Source organism: Acromyrmex echinatior, chromosome 5 (assembly GCF_024713525.1).
Source record: "Acromyrmex echinatior isolate Ae372 chromosome 5, ASM2471352v2, whole genome shotgun sequence".
NCBI lineage: Eukaryota > Metazoa > Arthropoda > Insecta > Hymenoptera > Formicidae > Acromyrmex > Acromyrmex echinatior.
The window spans coordinates 11,524,753-11,545,624 of record NC_141856.1 but is presented as its reverse complement, the minus strand read 5'-3'; the positions used below and the strand labels follow the sequence as shown (position 1 = coordinate 11,545,624).

At 31.5% G+C, this 20,872-nt stretch overlaps 2 protein-coding genes across 2 annotated transcripts in view; one reads left to right on the top strand and one right to left on the bottom strand.

Annotated features, from left to right (window-relative positions):
* rudimentary (carbamoyl-phosphate synthetase 2, aspartate transcarbamylase, and dihydroorotase rudimentary) overlaps nt 1-20,872 on the top strand; it is a 33,339-nt gene that overhangs the window by 7,136 nt on the left and 5,331 nt on the right. The window contains exons 6-20 of the mRNA XM_087406706.1: nt 186-419; nt 999-1,643; nt 2,138-2,690; nt 2,982-3,357; nt 3,425-3,851; nt 4,052-4,250; nt 4,644-4,795; nt 5,064-5,168; nt 14,602-14,850; nt 16,473-16,724; nt 17,509-17,673; nt 18,006-18,167; nt 18,878-19,049; nt 19,513-19,628; nt 20,439-20,853. Coding sequence (XP_087262832.1) covers nt 186-419; nt 999-1,643; nt 2,138-2,690; nt 2,982-3,357; nt 3,425-3,851; nt 4,052-4,250; nt 4,644-4,795; nt 5,064-5,168; nt 14,602-14,850; nt 16,473-16,724; nt 17,509-17,673; nt 18,006-18,167; nt 18,878-19,049; nt 19,513-19,628; nt 20,439-20,853 — 4,222 coding nt within the window. The remainder of the gene's footprint in view (nt 1-185; nt 420-998; nt 1,644-2,137; nt 2,691-2,981; nt 3,358-3,424; nt 3,852-4,051; nt 4,251-4,643; nt 4,796-5,063; nt 5,169-14,601; nt 14,851-16,472; nt 16,725-17,508; nt 17,674-18,005; nt 18,168-18,877; nt 19,050-19,512; nt 19,629-20,438; nt 20,854-20,872) is intronic.
* On the bottom strand, nt 5,729-14,595 carry LOC147909801 (uncharacterized). Its single transcript, XM_087406718.1, has 4 exons — nt 12,000-14,595; nt 9,714-10,012; nt 7,155-9,001; nt 5,729-6,926 (listed from the first exon to the last, which is right to left on the bottom strand). The coding sequence occupies exons 1-4, from the start codon at nt 12,233-12,235 to the stop codon at nt 6,318-6,320; spliced, it is 2,991 nt and encodes a 996-aa protein (XP_087262844.1). The 5' UTR covers nt 12,236-14,595; the 3' UTR covers nt 5,729-6,317.

Sequence of the window (20,872 nt, the reverse complement as noted above, 5' to 3'; positions counted from 1 at the left end):
GTTAATAATTGTAATACAAATAATGCATCAATATATTAAACATTATTAACATCAATCTTTCTATTTTTATGTAAACTTTGATAAAGTTATAAATATTAAATTTTATCTAATATTTAATATTAAAATAAGAATTTTAATTGTTAATAATCTGTCAATATATATAATTTGTCATTAATCTGTTTTAGGTAATACGATCCGAGAGACCGGACGGTGTATTATTAACATTTGGCGGGCAAACCGCTTTAAATTGTGGCCTGGAACTTGAGAAAAACGGCGTATTCGCCAATTATAATGTTAAAATTCTAGGGACACCAATTGAATCCATTATACAAACCGAAGATAGAAAGATTTTCGCGGATCGTGTCAGCGAAATAAATGAAAAAGTCGCGCCGAGCGCTGCCGTATATTCAGTTCAAGAGGTAAATGACTACTTAAAATTACTAGGGTGCAAAAAATTTCTTTTCTATATATTTTTGATTTATTTTTTTATAAAGAATTGGTGATACAGCCAAAAAGGGAGTGATTTTACATAAGAATATAAGTGAAAAACGTAGAATAAAATTTTTTTATATAAGGTTTTTCGGGAAAATTGACTTCAAATATTTGTTAAGTACATATGTATGTACTTGACTACATATCTTGACTTAATGGATTTTCCTATAGATTCTCTTTTTATAATTTTCCTATAATCTCTTTTTATGTTGTGTTTATTGTATTGGATAATACAATTGTGTACATACATAAAATAAAATATTTACTAACGATGAATTTTATTGCTTTATGCATTATTGAAAACGTATGGAATACACACTTCTTAAATCAAAAACAAATAGTTACATACACATGTATCTAATTTAAAGTTGATTTTTCCAAAAATAAAATCTTGTACGAAAGAATTATATTTCTACGTTTTCGACTTATTTTTCATGTACAATCATTTTCTTTCCGATTGTATTATCAGTTATAAGAGACATTCTGTATAATTTCTTTCCAAACAGGCACTAGAAGCTGCTGAAAAACTGGGTTATCCCGTAATGGCGCGCGCTGCCTTTTCGCTCGGTGGTCTTGGCTCAGGCTTTGCTAACACGAGAGAAGAACTAAGGACATTAGCGCAACAAGCTCTAGCGCATTCCAATCAATTAATAATCGACAAATCCCTGAAGGGTTGGAAAGAAGTGGAGTACGAGGTTGTCCGCGATGCATACGATAATTGCATCACGGTGTGTAATATGGAAAACGTCGATCCACTCGGTATACATACCGGCGAGTCCATCGTCGTCGCGCCAAGCCAGACTCTGTCGAATAAAGATTACAACAAGTTGCGGACTACCGCCATTAAGGTCATTAAACACTTCGGCATCGTTGGAGAATGTAACATCCAGTATGCTCTTAATCCATTCTCCGAAGAATATTACATCATCGAGGTGAATGCTAGATTGTCCAGAAGCTCGGCTTTAGCCAGCAAGGCTACGGGTTATCCTTTGGCTTACGTCGCCGCTAAATTAGCTCTTGGAATACCCCTACCGGATATTTGTAATTCTGTTACCAAAGAAACGACAGCCTGTTTTGAACCGAGTCTTGATTATTGTGTCGTTAAAATACCCAGATGGGATCTTAGCAAATTTCATCGCGTCAGCACGAAGGTATCTATTGAATAATTTTCTAATTCGCTTCATTGACTTGTTTGATTCTTGAATTATTTGATTAAATGTTAATCAGAAATTAGTGTAAATTAAACGTTGAAATTGTAAACACAAACTTTTAATTTTCTAATTATTCTCTTAAAAAAAGTTCAAAACCGAGACATACATGGAATAAGAGTTGGGAATCAAACCCAAGATTCCTGACTACGAATAAATTATTCTCATCATCTAGCCTTGTATTGTCTCACAAAATACTTTATATATATATATATATTATTTTATTTTTATCCATATTAAATATTTTTTAAGTTACATAAAATAGTATATTAAGAACTGTAAAAAAGATGAAAACTAATTAATCAAAGAAAAATAATTATATTATACATAGTTTTAATATACTATTTTATATACATATATATATATATATATATAAATTTTATGTATATAAATAATTTTATATATATATATTTTATATATATTATTTTTGTTATAAGATTGGTAGCTCCATGAAGAGTGTAGGTGAAGTGATGGCGATCGGTCGTAAATTCGAGGAAGCCTTCCAGAAGGCATTGAGAATGGTCAATGAAAATGTAAATGGTTTTGACCCTTACGTGAAGCCGATAAATGATGAAGAACTGGAGAAGCCAACAGATAAGAGAATGTTTGTTCTCGCAGCTTCGATCAAAGCCGGTTATTCGATCGATCGATTATATAAACTTACCAAGATAGATCGTTGGTTCCTCGAAAAGATGAAGAACATCATCGATTATCACGTACTCCTGGAGAACACCGATCATACGAAACTCACACGCGATTTATTGCTAGGCGCAAAGCAAATCGGCTTCTCGGACAAACAGATTGCCGCCATAGTGAAAAGCTCCGAATTGGCTGTCAGAATACAGAGACAAGAACATAAAATCCGACCGATGGTCAAACAAATTGACACAGTGGCCGCTGAATGGCCGGCCAGTACTAATTATCTTTATTTAACGTATAATGGTACTACTCACGACGTAGAGTTCCCTGGCGGTTACACAATGGTGATAGGTATAATGTTGCATAAATAATTAATTAATAATTAAAACCTTTTTCAGTAATAAAACTAAATAGTTATAAAATACTAATAATAAAGAATCGTCTAATGAGATAATTATAAACAGCAAAATTCTACTTTTATTCAAGAAACTTGATTCATCACAAGAAATATAATAAAAAATATATTTATCTAATAAGAGATTAGCGATATAAAGAAATTAGATATTTAAACATAATTTAAAGATAAACATATAATTATTGAATAAAAGTATTAAATAAAAAAATTTAATACTTTTTTTTTAGGTTCTGGAGTGTACAGAATCGGTAGCTCAGTAGAATTTGATTGGTGTGCCGTGAGTTGTCTGCGTGAATTGCGAAATCTTGAACGTAAGACCATAATGGTGAATTACAATCCAGAAACAGTCAGTACAGACTATGATATGAGCGATAGATTGTATTTCGAGGAGATCTCCTTCGAGGTTGTAATGGACATATACGACTGTGAATGTCCTGAAGGTATAATACTTTCTATGGGTGGACAATTACCTAACAACATTGCTATGGACCTGCATAGACAGCAAGCTCGAATTCTCGGAACCTCCCCGGAATCAGTTGACGGTGCCGAAAATCGTTTTAAATTCTCTCGTATGCTCGACAATATCGGCATATCGCAGCCGAGGTACAAATTTTATTTAATATTTATTTGATAATTCCCACAACATAATTGATATTTTATATTATTTTAGATGGAAGGAACTGACAAATTTGAAATCCGCAATTGAATTTTGCGAGGAAGTCGGTTATCCATGCCTCGTAAGGCCTTCATATGTGCTAAGCGGTGCTGCAATGAATGTCGCTTACTCGAATCAAGATCTTGAATCTTATTTAAAAAGTGCGAGCGAAGTTAGTAAAGAGCACCCTGTAGTGATATCAAAGTTTATTCTCGAGGCAAAGGAAATTGATGTCGATGCTGTAGCTTACGAAGGGATTATTTTATGCATGGCAGTATCGGAACATGTGGAAAATGCTGGCGTTCACTCTGGTGATGCTACATTAGTAACACCACCACAAGACATTAATACGCAAACTCTGGTGAAGATAAAAAGCATCTCGAAAGCAGTAGCAGCATCTTTGGGAGTCACTGGTCCTTTTAATATGCAGCTAATTGCAAAGGTAGACGCCGCATGCTTTGTTTTCATGTAGTCGAAAATTGATTAATTAAATTTAATTGTATATAACATTTTAATATTTACATGTACCATTGCTACAGTTAGTTACTTTTATTGCTTAGCTAGACATACAAAATATTAATTATATAAATAAATAATTTTATTATATTTTATATTTAAGAAAAATTAATAATTACGTTTTAGGATAATGAGCTGAAGGTTATCGAGTGTAATGTACGAGTATCCAGATCTTTCCCTTTCGTTTCAAAAACTTTAGATCATGATTTCGTTGCAACAGCAACTCGTTTAATCATTGGTGAAACGATTGAACCTGTGGATGTTTTAGCTGGCTGTGGAAAAGTTGGAGTGAAAGTACCGCAGTTTTCCTTTTCTCGTCTTGCAGGTATAAACGTTAATTTTATTTAGTTTACCGGAAATTTATATATATATATTATATATACGGAAAATTTATTTATACTTCAATGGTAACAATATGCTACATGCAAGTTCTGTAATATTTTTTTGTTTTATACTATATTTGTTACAATAAACCTATTTTTTTATAATTAACTTTGCTTTTAATCTCTTTTAGATTGCTTAAATTCAAGTTTTAAGAAATGTTTAAAATTTAAATAGAATATTATTAGGTATTATACAATTGATTTATATAGATATATATTTTATTATTGATTGATATATTGATTGTTATATTTTAAAAAACTTATTTAAATATTGATACTAAATATTGATATATTGCTATTTAAATATTGATATATTGCTATTGGCTTAATTGAAGGCGCTGATGTAACGTTGGGTGTAGAGATGGTATCTACTGGAGAAGTAGCTTGTTTCGGTGAGAATCGTTACGAAGCTTATCTAAAAGGCATGATGAGCACCGGTTTTCATATACCCCAAAGGGGTATTTTACTCTCCGTAGGAAGTTTTAAGGTAATTATATTGTGAAAGAACTACCTTTATATAAATGATAACTAACTATACTTACGCTATTATAATACTTCATAAGAAGCAGAGTACCATTTTGGAGATGGAAACTAAAAGTTTATAATATTGATTTCTCAATATTAAATTGATAAAAATTTTTATCAATAATATTGATAAAAAAGGAAATTGCAATAACTAAAATCTTTAAAGAATTAAAATTGTTTTAATAAAAAGAATGTATATATAAGATATAAAAATAATGATTTGTTTTTAGCATAAAATGGAGTTACTAGGATCTATCAGAAATCTAAAAAACATGGGATACAAATTATATGCCAGTATGGGTACCGCCGACTTTTACACAGAGCATGGTGTCGAGGTAAACAAAAAAATTATTCAATGATTGTTTTATATTGTTTTGTTTTGGATATAATATTTATCACTCACATGATAATGTATATGGAAAGAGTAATATTTACATATATCTAAGAATGATTAGAAAAATAAGTATTTACGAGAAACGTACATACCTCGATTAAATTTGTAAAATTTTTACAATTTAAATTATTACAATTTGAGTTATTTAATGAAATATAATGCATGATTTTGAGTATGAATATTTCAGTGAAGAGATATCATTTGCGATCAAATAAGGGATTTAATAAACTAACAACAGATATAAAGATAATGATATTAATGATAATGAAATAAAAGTAATGAAATCATTAGATTCATATATAAATTTTGTCGGCAAATATATAAAATGTTCAAAAAAAATTAATATGATATGTAATATGAGATATAATAATTAAGTTGTGACTTCAGCGGAATTAACTATTTTCATAAATTATTTTAACTCTCCTGCAACCTGAATCTTTGGTACAAGTAAAATTTCACTTTTAAACTTCTCCGAAATAAAAGAAGGCAGTGTTCTATCTCTTTCCTACTAAATTATACATTTTTAACTAAATTTTAATTTTTTCTTCATTTTTAGACAACTTTTAATTTTTATTAAATAAAGATAATATATGAGTTAAATGATCAGTTTGCGGACGAAGAGAGAGAATTAACTACTAATAATTACTATACATAAATATGTGCGCTCTTGCATAACGCGATGATCGAATATCGACAATTCGCAAGCATGCGATAAGCACGCTCAGTCTTCCTCGATTACTTACTAAATTAATTATCGACCAATCTCGAAACATAAATACCATTCTGTCTATAACACAAAAGCTTGCAGCAACATTCTTACAATGAGCGCGTTCAGCAGACTCAACAGTTGAACTCTTGTTATTATTGATGTATTCTTCTAGATTATCCAATTAGACCATTAGATCTAAAAGATTACACAAATAGCAGTAAACACTCACTTAACTTTTGAATCTACTGAACACGTCTAACGTTACTCCAATATTGCTGGAATAATTTTGTATGGGGATTTGTTACGAGCGTTGAATACAACGATGCATTTCTATTTTGCTTCTTTTTTTCGACAGATCATTCACGCTCCTAAACGTACGTATCATATAAACGTTGTTTCGTTTAGATTATCCGCTAGAGAGACCACTTTTTGTATCGTTTTTGAGGTTGAATCATCACCCTGATCCTTCGATATAGGCTTTCTCGAAGTGTAAGGACTTTCATCCTCGCTCGTAATCGCACTTGCAGGATTCGCCTGCGCGTTTCCCTCGTTCGTTAATCCTATTTCGGAGGTAATCGTTTTCGTTATCTTATTTTTGTGATCTTGATGACTAGATTGCGGTTGCTCGTCTTTTGGCAGTTTTATGACTTCATCAAATTGTCGCGTAAAACGATCTTTCAGGGTGCTGCTGAATATAGGTTTTTGATTCCTCTCAGGAGTTTCCGGCGGCTCATTCTGTGACCTAATCATTGAATTCATCGTCGGTTTTATCCTCAGAGCATAGATCTTCTTGCGATAAGCTTTAGCATCGTCCTTGTACCTGGTCATCTCCGATAGAATGATCGACAATCGATCAGCTTGATCGAGATAAACCTCTTTCTGTTGATAAGCCCGATACCTGTGACAGCACTCGGCCATTTTAACAAAATGTGTGACGAAGAAGTCCAACAAAGCAGCTAGCCTTATACCCTCTAATTTGGCACATCGTTCCTGAAAAAGAGAAAGAAAAAATAAGACAGGAATGTGAGTTAACCATGACTCTTAATCTGCTAATCTCGAAGAAACCGAGATAAGATTAGATTCCCGACACAAGTTGTGTAGCATCATGGATGGACTCCACTTTTTTTGGTCTGGCACAATCAGTTATGACAGTAATTTGTTGCGGTGGATTGCTCATTATGAACGCCAATTGATAATCTTATCTCTTAAGGAACTCACCGAGATTTCGACGATACAATCAGTGGCCTTGCGCGGGGTGATTAGTGTTTTCCTCACTATTGGCGCAGCTATTGGCGCGCTGTAGTTACGCAAATTCTTCTTTCGAGCCTTGTTCCAAAATCCACCGGATTTGTTATAGATCTCATCTCTGTATGATTCGTCACTCTTTGACGGCGACAAATACATGTCTAGAGCTGGATTCATAGCCAACCACGGCTTTACCGTCAGTATGTTGAACAGCTTCGTGAAGTTTAAACGCGGAAAAAATTTATTGCTATACTTGATGTTCTCCATCGCATGGAACACATACATGACAGGGTTCTCAATTATTCTCTTCAGTTGCTTCTGGCTGTGCAACAGGAGATTGGCGGGTACTTTGTTAAACACGTTTTTGTCACGGAGGAAATAGTCCAATAGAGTTGGTTCGTTCTGGCTGAGGCAGCGATAAAGACTATCTAACAACTTGATTAGACAGTCGCCAGTCCGATTGTCGGGCCATTTGAAAGGTCGATCGTTTTCTTCGATCAACCAGAATAGTTTATTCCTAATGTGAGAAGTCGTTAAGCCAGTTGTCGAGTCCTGGACCTGTCTTAAGAAGGTTTTATGGAGCATCAGCGCGATCAAATACACTTGCACTTGTGAGCGCGTCATGCAGGTCTCTAGATAACGTTCCGCGGCTGGAAATGCTAACTGCCACTCGATTTCCTGGTGAATATTGTTGGCATTTTGTTGCCAAGACAACTCTTTTGACAAAAGATTTCTTTTTCTCGGTAGAGAGTCTTCGGGCACTACGTAGCAACCAAAATCTTTTACTTTGTTGATATCATTGTAGTCAGGCCACGTGCTCCTTGGTCTATCCAGCCATTCCTGTGCGTATTCTGGCCACTGTAGCCATATCGTTGGTGAGATCTCGTAGGACTCGAGTCTGCGCAGCCTCAAATTATGCGAGTCGATCACTTTGTCACAGTAGATAATCGACTCCTCTACGTGATTCAGATCTTCCCGTTTGAAACCCAGCGGCTCCGCTAATTGATCCACGAAGAGATCGACGAAGTAGTTCATGAACACTTTACTGCTGGTATAGAAGACATAAGAGTCGTATTGTCTGTCGGCCAACATGAGGCGAAATTGCTTGCAATTCTGCGGCTTCCTCTCTCGTTGTAACATGTAAATCTTGCCATCGTTGTTGATTCTCATCTTTTTGAAACACTGTGTCGGAATCATCGCATCCGAATAGATCTTTGTCGATCCATCCGCGGTATTCTTGTTATGATTCACATTACGAGTTGTTTGCAAGCTGGATTTTGATGGAGGTTGGTAACTCCAGTCGCTATCACTGTCGCAAGCTTCGGATCGGTAGCCAGAACTCGTGATGCTTGCTGGTCTGCAAACTTTCTGTTTCGCCACGCCGGATTGAGAATAACGTTGATAACTTTCTTTCCTGACTTCTAGTTCATTTTTCAACCATATTTTCTGACCATGACTCCTTCGATTCTCTGTTGAGGATCTATGCTCGAAATCAGATTCAGTTTTGAAATTACGGCTGGGTCGGGTTTCGTAAATACTTTTTACGGAAAGGGATACTTGATCCTCGTATATTGTCTTGTCATGAAGATTGGGCAAAGATTTGACACTGAAAATTGAAGAAGTTTGGAGACCTCTCTTTCTAGAGAGATGCGGTGTGATTCTGGTGTGATGTGTCATGTTCGAATTACGACCATAAATGCTCTCGCCGTCACCATCGTATATTTCGTCGTCATCTACTGTTAAAGAAGGATCGATGTCTTCTTCCTTGCAGGAGTTACTCGCATACGGCGTTTCATCGAGACGTCGCAATCGCACGTATCCTATAGACAGAATATCATTTTAGTCGAATGCTCTACTAAATCTATTAAAAATCTTTCTTATTAAAAAAATATTATTTAACGCTATCTTTTTTAGTAAATTGAAATTTACTAAAAAAGATTATATTAAATGATATTTTTTGAAAATTGGAGAGATTTGGGACTTCTTTTTTTTTTATATGATGCAGAAGCATTGGGCGCATTCAGCCAACTCAACGTTGAATGAGCGTTATTCTTTTAGATCATTCAATCAAAATTTTAGATCTAGAAGAATACATCAATAGCAGCAAGCGCTCACTCAACTATTGAGTCTGCTGAACCGTCGTCATCGTATATTTCGACGAAAGTTTTAATTCTTATTAAGTTCTAAATTTTATCAAAATAGTCGCAAGTTTTTAAACTCAATCATAACTTGAGAAATAAATCGTTAAAATTAATATACTTATATAGAAACATAATTTTAATTTAAAGCGTTTAAATTTGTCTCCGAATTGAATTGTGGAATAAAGTTTTATATTTTTATTTTCTATTTAAAACTTTCTTCGCGAGAATTTTTAGTTTAAAAAATTTTTAGAATCTTTCTACAATTTAGAAATTATTTATTAATTACATTTTTTGTTAAAAACAAATCTACTTCTAATTGAGCTAGGAACACATTGCGAAAAGAAATAAAGACAATCTGGGATATTTTATAAATCAAAACAAATTTACTTACCGGGATTTTCACTCGGTTGCACCATCATGTTGTACGTAATCCCATTATTTAGGCTACTATACTCTGATAAGTAATGTCGCTCTGTAATTTCAATATTATCATGCACAATATAAATGCGGATGGGGTGCAGCGATTCGATAATGAGATCACCGGTTTGTCTTTTTGATGTAAAAGCAATGTTATGGGAGATATGCTCCTGAAGAATGTCCGGCAGTAGAACGTGCTTTTGAGATGGGAGCACTTTATTTAATTCGCTTTCGTAAGTTGGTACCAAAGTCTCTTTAATTTGAATTATATCTCTGTAAAAGCAGTTTTCCGATAATTAGTTTTCTGACACTTATCATTATTATGTCTAACTACATTTATGTAGTATATGTGATTCACTAAAACTTTTCTCTACATATTTTCACTCTATATTCTTTACATTAATTGTTTTACTTTAATTAATTAAAACATAAACATATAAAAATATAAAAAGAAATATTCAAAAGACTTTTCAAAAATAATTATTGATATTAGAATATGAAAAATAATAAAAATATAAATATTATGTATAGAGGAAAGGCCTCTATTATGAGATATATATTCCAAGTTCATTTTAAAATGAAAAAATGCTAGAAATCTATGGACAGAATTTAAAAAAATAATAGGTCATTTTGAAGGGAATTTAATAAGCTTTAAGATAATGTTATGTAAAATTTAATTCAAATTTAATTTTTTTTATAAATTAAAGAAATAAAGTGAGCAAATCGCAAAGTCAAAAAATTGTGCTCCTAATATGAGATGTCCCGAGAAATCAATAATAAAAGTACATCAGTATTGCAACAAAAAAACTTTATTTAATGTTTCTAAAATACAAATAAACAGCCAATGCGCGTACAAAATGAGTATACGATGCATTGTATTTAGCTGACTCGTCTTCAGGTAATCGGAATCAAGCATCGCAGAAATAAGCACTCGATATTTATTCCGATTGTCCTTTTTATTATTGTACAATAACTTTTATACTTTAGCGATTTTCACTATGACATAGAAGCATAGGTTTCATATTAGAAATACCCTGGGTATCTCATATTACGATTTTACAATCATCAAATCTAACTTCTGTAATTAAGCAATTCAACGTATCACGTATTTTTCTATAAGTATGATCTTAACACTATTACATGAAGAATTTATTGCCAAATATTTACTTATTAAATAATAAAAATTTAAAAGCTCATCTCAATGAAATTTGGAGACATCTAAATTTTAAAATCTTTTTTTGTACCGACTACAAACATGATCTAATAATGAATTTTCCACTAAATAGTTTTTAATCCAAGAACAATAAATTCATGATGGAATCAATAGATAGCATTTATTGTTTAGTGGAAACGCCGTTATCTCATATTAGGCCTATCTCATAACAGGGGGCTTTCCTCTAATATTTAATTAAATATAATATGAACTAGCACTCTCTAATAATCCATTCAATATTCATTTAAATTAATTTTTTTAATGTAATGTTAATCACAAAATAATATGAATTCTGAATTCTTTGCATTTTTGCTTTTTAATTTGTCACATAATAAATCTCATATTAGACACAACGCTTTTCCATCATACGCGTTTCCATTATAAGAAAAAATATCTTTTTTTTATTTGCAATGAAGATCTATATTACAACACATCTATATTACTTTATATTATAGATCTTTACTGTGCAAATGAGAAGATGATTCCTTATGTTGTGGAAGCACGCCTGATTGTGTACACAATGCTGAAGAGATTTATTATATTGCAAATTGAAAAGCAAAAGTAATGTAAAGAATTCATGAGTATACTTCTTAATAGCGCCGAGGAATATTTTTCATATGTGTTGAGAATTTATAGATTAGATAAAATCAAGATGAATGGAATTGATATTTCTTAAGTCACTACGTAATCAGCAAAATAGCAATATTCCCAATTTCCCAATAAATTTCTGAATATGATATGGATGATACATATACACATGATATGGTTATCTCTAATTGACATTAATTTCACTGTTATGGTTTTTTTAATGTGTTGTTAACAGTAACAACTTGAATGTGCAAATATTTATTTAATGAACTTTATACTAAGCTTCATCACATCGAATAAGATTTATTATCGGGATCATTTGTTAATATACTAACAGCAGTTGAATAACTATTATCCCATTTTCCAAATTTCTTTTCCAAATTTACACTCGATAGTAATTATTATTTTCCGCAACTGCAATGAATCATCGTGAAAAAGCATTGGAACGGGAGTGCTTACTCCTCGTAATTCTCGAAGAACTGGATACACATCATGAGATTGTTTAGAATGAAACTGTTAGGATCGTTCGTGATGGCCATCTTCATTTGTATTAATTCCACATCCTCATATTCCTCCACCTTGGCTGCATTCTTTGGTTTAGATCCATTGTTATTTGTATTTCCCGACTGGGAATCAGACTTATGGTTGAAGGAATCAATCAACGATTGCACGATTCCCATTGTCCTTTTTCGCATAATGACATAAAGTACACACACGAGGGAGAGACGGCCACGTGGAGTGTCCCCACGTAGGGCGCGCGTCCTCAGGATCGGTCGCGGTACACTACAATAGGCTACTTCGCGGTTTACTATATAGGTCACCGACACATTCCTTCATCCTAGTTTCAAGGTCAGCGAAAATAGGAACGCAGCATTGTGCGTACGCGCGTGAGGACACGTCGATGACTGATGAGGCAGTAGTCCTCTCGCGGGCTATCGAAATCGATAAATAGCTATCACGTTATCGAGCATGGGCGCTTTTAATCGCCCGTTTACTATTGGGCATTGACAAACAAGCCCGATGTAAAATACTTATGAAGATTGCGCTGGCATTGGGCAAGATAAAATTTCGGTATTCTATCCAATTCGCCAATATTCAGTTTCATATCGTTTATCTTAGGATGGATCACATATAATTATAGATACAAATGTCAGCCATTGAAACACTATATTTAGAACAATCTTTTTTTATTATTTTTTCTACGTATCCTTTCAATGTTTTTTCTTTTTCTAATGTTACTTTCTAGATGTAGTTATCGTGTCTAATCCTTGTCTAAACAAACTTTTATCAGTAACGCCGCATTTTATCTCTCTCAATAATACCTATTAACCTATTAAAATAAAGCTTATGTTTTAATTAAATAAATAAAGTTTTATTTTTAATATTTAGTCTGTAATTAATGACGAAGTATAATTAAATGTAATGCAAAATATTGATAAAAAAACTAAAATGTATGTATCAGTCTTGTATAATACATTGCAAACAATAAGCTGCAGTAATTATTACGAAAAAAGAAAGTTATTGATATAATGATTAAAGTTATGGTAACATCATATGATAGATTACTTGAGGTCTTTCCCCGATTGTATGTAATCAGTTTTTCTTTTTCTGTACTATTACGTACAATATACGTGCGTGCAAGAAATTGCAGAAAACATTGCAATAATAGCTGTCGCAATAGTTAGATAAAAAAAGCTTCTTATTAACATTATCATAATAAAATTATTGCTAAGGTAATTCTCACAAATTATCATATACAGACGGTGACTCTGTCCGTCTTCTCTTGAAACGCAATCGAATTTTGTGGTATCGCTTCGTATAAGACCACATAATATTGCGCATGGTAACGTTTGATTCGTCTACTGACGTCATATAACGTGAATAAATCATGGCAACATCGCAAATAAAAACTTCCGCCGTTATCTAATCTGTGTATGAAACAGGGACAATTTGACAAATTGTAGATTGATTTCGGCGCATTGTGATGCGTGATTAAAGATCGGTATTTCTTGACGAATCGATTGCTCTAAAAACAGGCAGCACATTTGTTTTTCTGAGAGATGAAAAAAGATATTGATCGTTTCTAGGTCGTTTAGAATTACGACCTAGAAACCAATGAATGTAATCTCCACCGATCGATATCTACTTCAATGATAGCAACGTACAGTGGTGCGGAAATCAATATTATCTAAAATTATTTAAATTTTTTTATGAGATATCCAAATATATTTACATAATTTTGAATTATTAGTACGAAAAATAGGATGATAGCATTTTGAATATTATTCCATATTCCTGAACTGTATATAAAAATGTTTAAATATTTTATGTATAATTATGTCTATGTATGTCATAAAAAAATCTAATGCAAGATTTGTACAAAAGTCTAGAATAATGTTAAATTTTTGTTTTGCTTATATAATCTTCAGTTCTACTATATTAAAGTAAACTGCATTCAGACATCACTTACTACCGCATGCAATATTATTCATCTTTACTACTCTTCACTCCTATTCACATTTATAAAACGTAATTCTAAACAATCTTCTTTCTAGACTTTTAATCTTACAATTAGTTTCAATTGCTCGATATTTTCCGTGCATGTGATTTCTATGTAAAGACCATCTCACTTTGTAAAAATAATTAAACTATAAAATTTTTATGTTAAGTTCATAATATAAAAATATTGTCGTCAGATAACAACTGTACGTGCTAAAAATAATTGATATTTTTAATTTCTTTTCGTTTTTTACATACGAAGATAATATCTACAGATAATATCTAACTGTTTTTGTGCGTACTTTAATCGTATAAGAATTTTATAATTTTGTAAATTAAGCTAAGAAGATATTTCAAATTTAAGATATTTCAAAATTATTAAATGCTTTACTTTATAGGATCCTTTTAATATATTATTATTATTTTTGTTTGTATTTTGCGTAAATCAGTTAATGTATTAAAGTTCCTTAGATATCCCTTGCTTCCACTATAAATTTTGAACATTTATAATTGTAGATAATTGTTGTAATTTTATATTACGTAACAAATTTTTGTAATGCAGGTAGAACCGGTGCAATGGACATTCGAGAACATCGCCGTGAATGAGGATTCCAGCCCGAGCCAACTTCGGCATCTCGCCGATTTCTTGTCGAAAAAACAGTTCGATCTCGTGATTAATCTACCGATGAGAAACGGCGGAGCTCGGCGTGTTTCAAATTTTATGACGCATGGTTATCGGACGAGAAGACTAGCAGCTGATTATTCTGTACCTTTGATTACAGATGTTAAATGCGCGAAGCTGCTGGTTGAAGTGAGTATTCAGATTTTCGACTCTACAAAAGTATCTCATAAAAAACATGATATGTATGTCATAAAAAAATTTAACAAATTTTATTTTAAAAAATAAAAATAAATTTTATTTAAAGAAATAATTTGATTAAATGATTAGAATAAGCTTACGTGATTTTACCTTCTAATTTAAAACTACATTTTATATCATTCCCACATCAATGATCAAAGATTGTTTTTGATAAAAAAGATTATAATATTACTCACTCTTACTCATAAAAATTTGTTCACATTGTTGATAAGGCATATTAGGTACAAAGTTCACTTCAGGATTTATATATTTTAAGACAATATTGAGAATTTTAATCTTCTCGAAAGATAGAAAATATTATCTATTTTCACAGTAACAGAAATTATTAATATTCACATATAATCAAATATAAAGGACAATATAAAGGACTATGCCCAGTTTTATAAGAAAATTTGGGCCCCGGATGAACAACTTTGAGACATGCTTAAAATTTTAAGATATCAAAAGAAAATCAAAAATTCCATAAGCCCAACTTTATAGGAGAGGTTTCCTGAGTACTAGAACTATCCAAAATTCACTATTATGATCATGTACCACTAGTCTTATCCAATTTCTCTGCGTCCAGAACACCTCCCCGCGGTAACGGATTGTAGGACATTGAAGTAATATCTAAAATGTATTTGGTACAGTTCATCCGGTTGACAGTTATATGGTATCTGGGATATGCCCAACACTTTGCCGAAGACATCCATATGCCAGCAAGAACAGTTAATGATGTTTTTTTACTTTTAGAGAGTTTCGATAAGGAAGCTGAAAAGAGATAAGGTCCATATATTGATCACATTTCAATTAGGCAATTAAAACCTTCTGTTTCATACTTTGAATGTCTCTCCCCCCTCTTTATCGATTAATATATATGACTTATAACTATTTATTTGGGATCCAAAAAAGTTGTCTTTGTCAAGATTGGACATATTCCAGATACTAGATTATTCGAGAAATCGAATAAAATCAGTCCTACATGATACACAATACATGGTTATAATAACGAACTTTGAACAGCTGTAGCACTCAAGGGACTCATTTTACAAAGTTGTGCATATGGTACTCTTTAATCCTTTTTTTTTTATGCTCCACAATCTTAGCTAGGTCTCAATGCTATTTAGCCGGGGTCTAAATTGGATATAGTCTTTTATGTGAAGGAAACAAAATTTTCTATTAAAAACTATATAAAAAGTTCAAATAATTCAAGTAATAGTTCTATTATTTTTTTTAATTTTAATTATTTTTGCTGATTAAATTACATTTTTCAAAATAATTACATATAAGTACACCTGTTTGAAAAAAATTAAACTTTTTCAGCTAAAGTATCCCGAAAACGTGACAAATAAAATTACTCTATCACATTACGTTTTTGAGATACTTAAAAGTATCAAAAAATACCATTCTTTTCATTTTTAGATTTAATTTTCTCAAAAACATAATAGAGCAGTTTCATTTACGTATTCATTTTCAGCGACAAAAATTCACTTTGTCCTAATCGTGATCTGGAAAAAGAGTTTAAATTTATCGGATAGTGTAAACTGTAATTGATTCGTTTTTTTTATATATAGGCATTAAGAATGGTTGGCGGGAAAGCACCACGTATGAAAACGCATACTGATTGCATGTCATCACGAAAAATGATCAGATTACCTGGCCTTATCGATGTGCACGTGCATACCCGCGATCCTGGAGAGGTTCACAAGGAAGACTTTGCCTCTTGTACTGCAGCAGCGCTGGCCGGAGGCATAACAATAATTTTTGCGATGCCGAATACCAATCCTGCGGTAGTAGACCACAAGACTTTTGCGATCGCTAAAGCGGTAAGAGAATTCCTTATGTTTCTCTCTCTCTCTCTCTCTCTCTCTCTCTCTCTCTCTCTCAAAAATTAACTTTGTTGATTTTTCTTTATTCATATTTGTATTATTAATAAAATCGTAATTAAACTAAATTTAAATTGAAATTTAAAATAATTTAAATTAATATGTAATAATAAATATATTAAAGATTACATATATAATTAAGATTTAATTTTTTGTCTCGAAAAATTGATACCAAAAATTTTCCAGGATACTTTTAAATTTATAAGCACATAAACAAAAATTTTGATAAACTAGCTCAGTCTTGTTTCATCATAAGAATTTGATTTATAACATGTTTAGTAAAATATTCTTTAAATTAAATTAAAATATTTGCTCAAAAATGCAATTTCCTCCAAGTCTCCTATATCTAAGTGATAATCAAAAATCAAGCTCTATCACATAAATCGATCGCAGCTAACGAACCAAGTTTTAACAACGTGATACCGTATGATAACAATAGCTTAAAAAGTGACGTTTGTTTTATCGTTATGAGTTTCAAACTCTTTTTGTGTTCAAAAAAGCACACACGAATATCTACTTATCACGTATATAAAACATTGATTTCTTATACAGATATTTCAAAATTAATCATTAATTTCACGCAGTTTTTATTTATGTTTTTTGTTTATTATTGATTAGATTTAGTCTAAATAAATTTTAATCATGTTTAAGAAATATTTAAGAATAATCTTAAATAATTTGTTATAATAAAATTAAATAACAAAATATCACTTACTGTCAATAGCAAGCTGTAGCTGAATCGCGATGCGATTATGCACTTTTTGCTGGTGCCTCATCGGATAATTATAACGATATACGTGAAATAGCACCACACGTGGCCGCTTTGAAAATGTACTTGAATGAAACGTTTACAACTCTCCGTCTCACTGATCTTACTGTTTGGATTAAGGTAAATGGTTTGTATGTTTAAAAATATTGAAAGTAAAAAATATTGAAAGTAAAAAATACTTTCAGTTCTAAAATATATTCTTTAACAAATCTAGCTTATTTATAAATTTGTATGTGTGTGAAACATATATAATCTATTAAAAAATATGTTTTACAAAAAAGATAAAAAGAAGATTCCAAGTATATGCGCCTGTTATAAGAAAATTATTTTGAAACAATTTTAATTGTTGTAAAATAATGATAATTTAATCAAAATCATATTTTAATCAAAATAAAAAATAATTAACATTTATATTTCCAATTATATGATATACATCTACTTCTTTTTTGTAGCATTTCGAAAGTTGGCCGAAAAAGTATCCTTTGTGTGTGCATGCGGAAGGACAAACCACAGCTGCAGTCCTTTTGCTAGCGAGTTTGCACAGCAGACCGATTCATGTGTGCCACGTAGCACGTAAAGAAGAAATACAAATCATTCGAGCTGCTAAAGAACATGTAAGTATCCAATACATATCAATAAAAAAGATGTCTATCACAAAACCAAAATAATGTAGTATATGTATAAGATTTACGTAACCCAGTAGTAATAGAGTATATGAGAAACTAAAAGTCAATTTTAATAATTAAAAATTAAGGCGGCAAATATAATTTAAATAAAAAAGTGCTCTTATTAAATATTTAAATTGAAATACACCTAAAAATATATCGATGTTAATTATATTTTCTTATATGTCTATCAGGGTTGGCAAACGTTAATTTTCAGTTACTTTGTCATTATTTTCTATAGTAAACAATTTGATGACGATGTTGCAATTTTTTTATGACGATAATGCTAACTGCCTAAACACAAAGGTTGTGCTAAGGTTAGAAAAGTCATTTTGAAAAGAAATTTGTCATCTTTATACGTTACTTACCAAAAAAAGTAATAAATAATGAATAACGCATAATGTTACTCGTTACAAGTAACGCGAGTAAAAAAGTAATGTGTTACAAATTAATGAAAAAAGGAATTATTTTTTTCAATAACGAATGACTTTTTTAACAAGCTTAACAAGTAACGATTGATTTTTATAATTTTGATGTTACCATTACTGTCATAAAAAATTCACAATGTCATTATCAAACCGTTATTATAACAAGGTAACGATCAACAAAGTAACAATGTTACAAACTGTCAATCCTAGTCTATATAATATTTTTTGTAGGGATTGGCAGTTACGTGCGAGGTATGTCCGCACCATTTATTCCTTTGCCAGGATGATTTAGATCGAATAGGCTATGAAAGAGGTCAAGTAAGCCCTCCTTTGGGAACAAAAGAGGATCAACAGGCTCTCTGGGATAATATAGATGTTATTGATTGTTTTGCAACCGATCACGGTTCGTCGATAAACTTATTACTATATTTTAATGTCTTTAATTGTAGCTGTAATTAAATTGCAAGTTATAATTTTTCACAAAATTCGCGCTACAGTCACATAGCAGAATAAATTTAATTCAATATCTCAAAATGATAACGACCAGCATTCTATGATTTGGAGATAAAAGGATGGACATCTCATGTTTATATAACAGCTACTTTGCTTTGCTTTTAAATCATACAAGAGTATTCTTTTTGTCCAAAAGACTTTGATATTATATCAGACATTTGCACTTGTTGTGTAGAAATAATAAGATGCAATTAGATGTTCAGATAAAAACAAACGTTTTGATAATTGCAAGATTTTTGTTTTTATTCAAGAATATTAAAGAATAAGTTCTAACGCGCGAAATCACGCGATCGACGTATGCTTATCTTATATATTCGCACGTTTTTAATGAGACATTGATTTTCTCTGTAAAGCTCCACATACTGTGCAAGAGAAGTCTTCTGAGAAACCGCCACCAGGATTTCCCGGCTTGGAAACTATGTTACCGCTCTTACTGACTGCTGTACATGAAGGAAAGCTGACCATAGAGGTACATTTTGTTTGAATTATAACTTTCAATTATGTCTAGCTGACGTAATGAGTACGGAATGCCGATAAGCACTTTGCACGATAACGCGAAAATTACTCTCGAGAATGCAAACATATATGCCATTCCAATTCTCAGATACGTTTCGTATTTAATGTAACGTAATAAAACAATATTAAAAGAAACTTATTAAAACTTTTTTCATTTTTACAAAAATATGAATTATATGTATATACTATTTTCATAATCGTTGGTACAGAGATAACGTATCTGTTTGTTATTAATAATAAATCAAAAACTCTGCGAAGTAACTTATTGAGAAGCATATTGCTCTGGAAAAAGAATTTTGAAATTTTTAAAGCTTTTGTTAAACGCGGTCTTATGTTTATGCTTATCACTTCTTCCATTACATATGAATGCTATTTTCTGATAATAAGTTTTCAAGATAAGTCTTCGAGTATCACATGAAGATCCATTCGTAACTCCAATAATAAAAATAAATAAAGAAAATTTTTTTGTTGATTATTTTTAAGAAATGCTAGCTAATTCTAATTGCAAAGTAAATCTTATTAAAGCAATACCATTCCTGCTTATTGTTAAATGCATAATATCTACATATGCATGTAAAAACGTTAATTATTTTATGATAAAAAAGTATTATATATATATATATAAAATATAGTATATATATATATATATATATATATATATATATATATATACATTTATATTTTATTAATAAAGTTATATATGGTACATTATTGTAATAAAAACCTAAATAAAACTGTAATCAATGATAATTATTGATTGTAGGATATTATAGACAAATTGTATCGAAATCCTAAAAGAATCTTTAATATCCCCGATCAACGTAACACATACATCGAGATCGATATGGATGATGAATGGATTATTCCGGAAGCAATGACGTACAGCAAATCGAATTGGACACCTTTCACTGGCATGAAAGTTCGTGGTTCCGTGCATAGAGTGGTCTTAAGAGGCGAAATTGCTTACATTGAGGGACAAGTACTAATAAATCCTGGATTTGGTCAAGACATCAGAGATATACAATATAATACGAAGACTTCATCAACACTCTATGCATCGATAACATCCGTTCAACTCGCAGATATCGTCAACAAACCATTATCGCTAGACAGTCTCATATCGCCGAACTACGAAAAATCAAATATACATATTGATGTGCATGAAGACGATCAAATCGGTATGATAATGCAAATACA

Excerpts from the sequence above, each read along its gene's own strand:
- LOC147909801 (XM_087406718.1), bottom strand. The coding sequence starts at position 12,235 with ATGCGAAAAAGGACAATGGGAATCGTGCAATCGTTGATTGATTCCTTC. Across the intron at positions 10,013-11,999 it reads TTCTTCGAGAATTACGAGGA|AGATATAATTCAAATTAAAG; the intron begins GTAAGCACTCCC and ends CTGCTTTTACAG. Across the intron at positions 6,927-7,154 it reads ATTGTATCGTCGAAATCTCG|GAACGATGTGCCAAATTAGA; the intron begins GTGAGTTCCTTA and ends TCTCTTTTTCAG.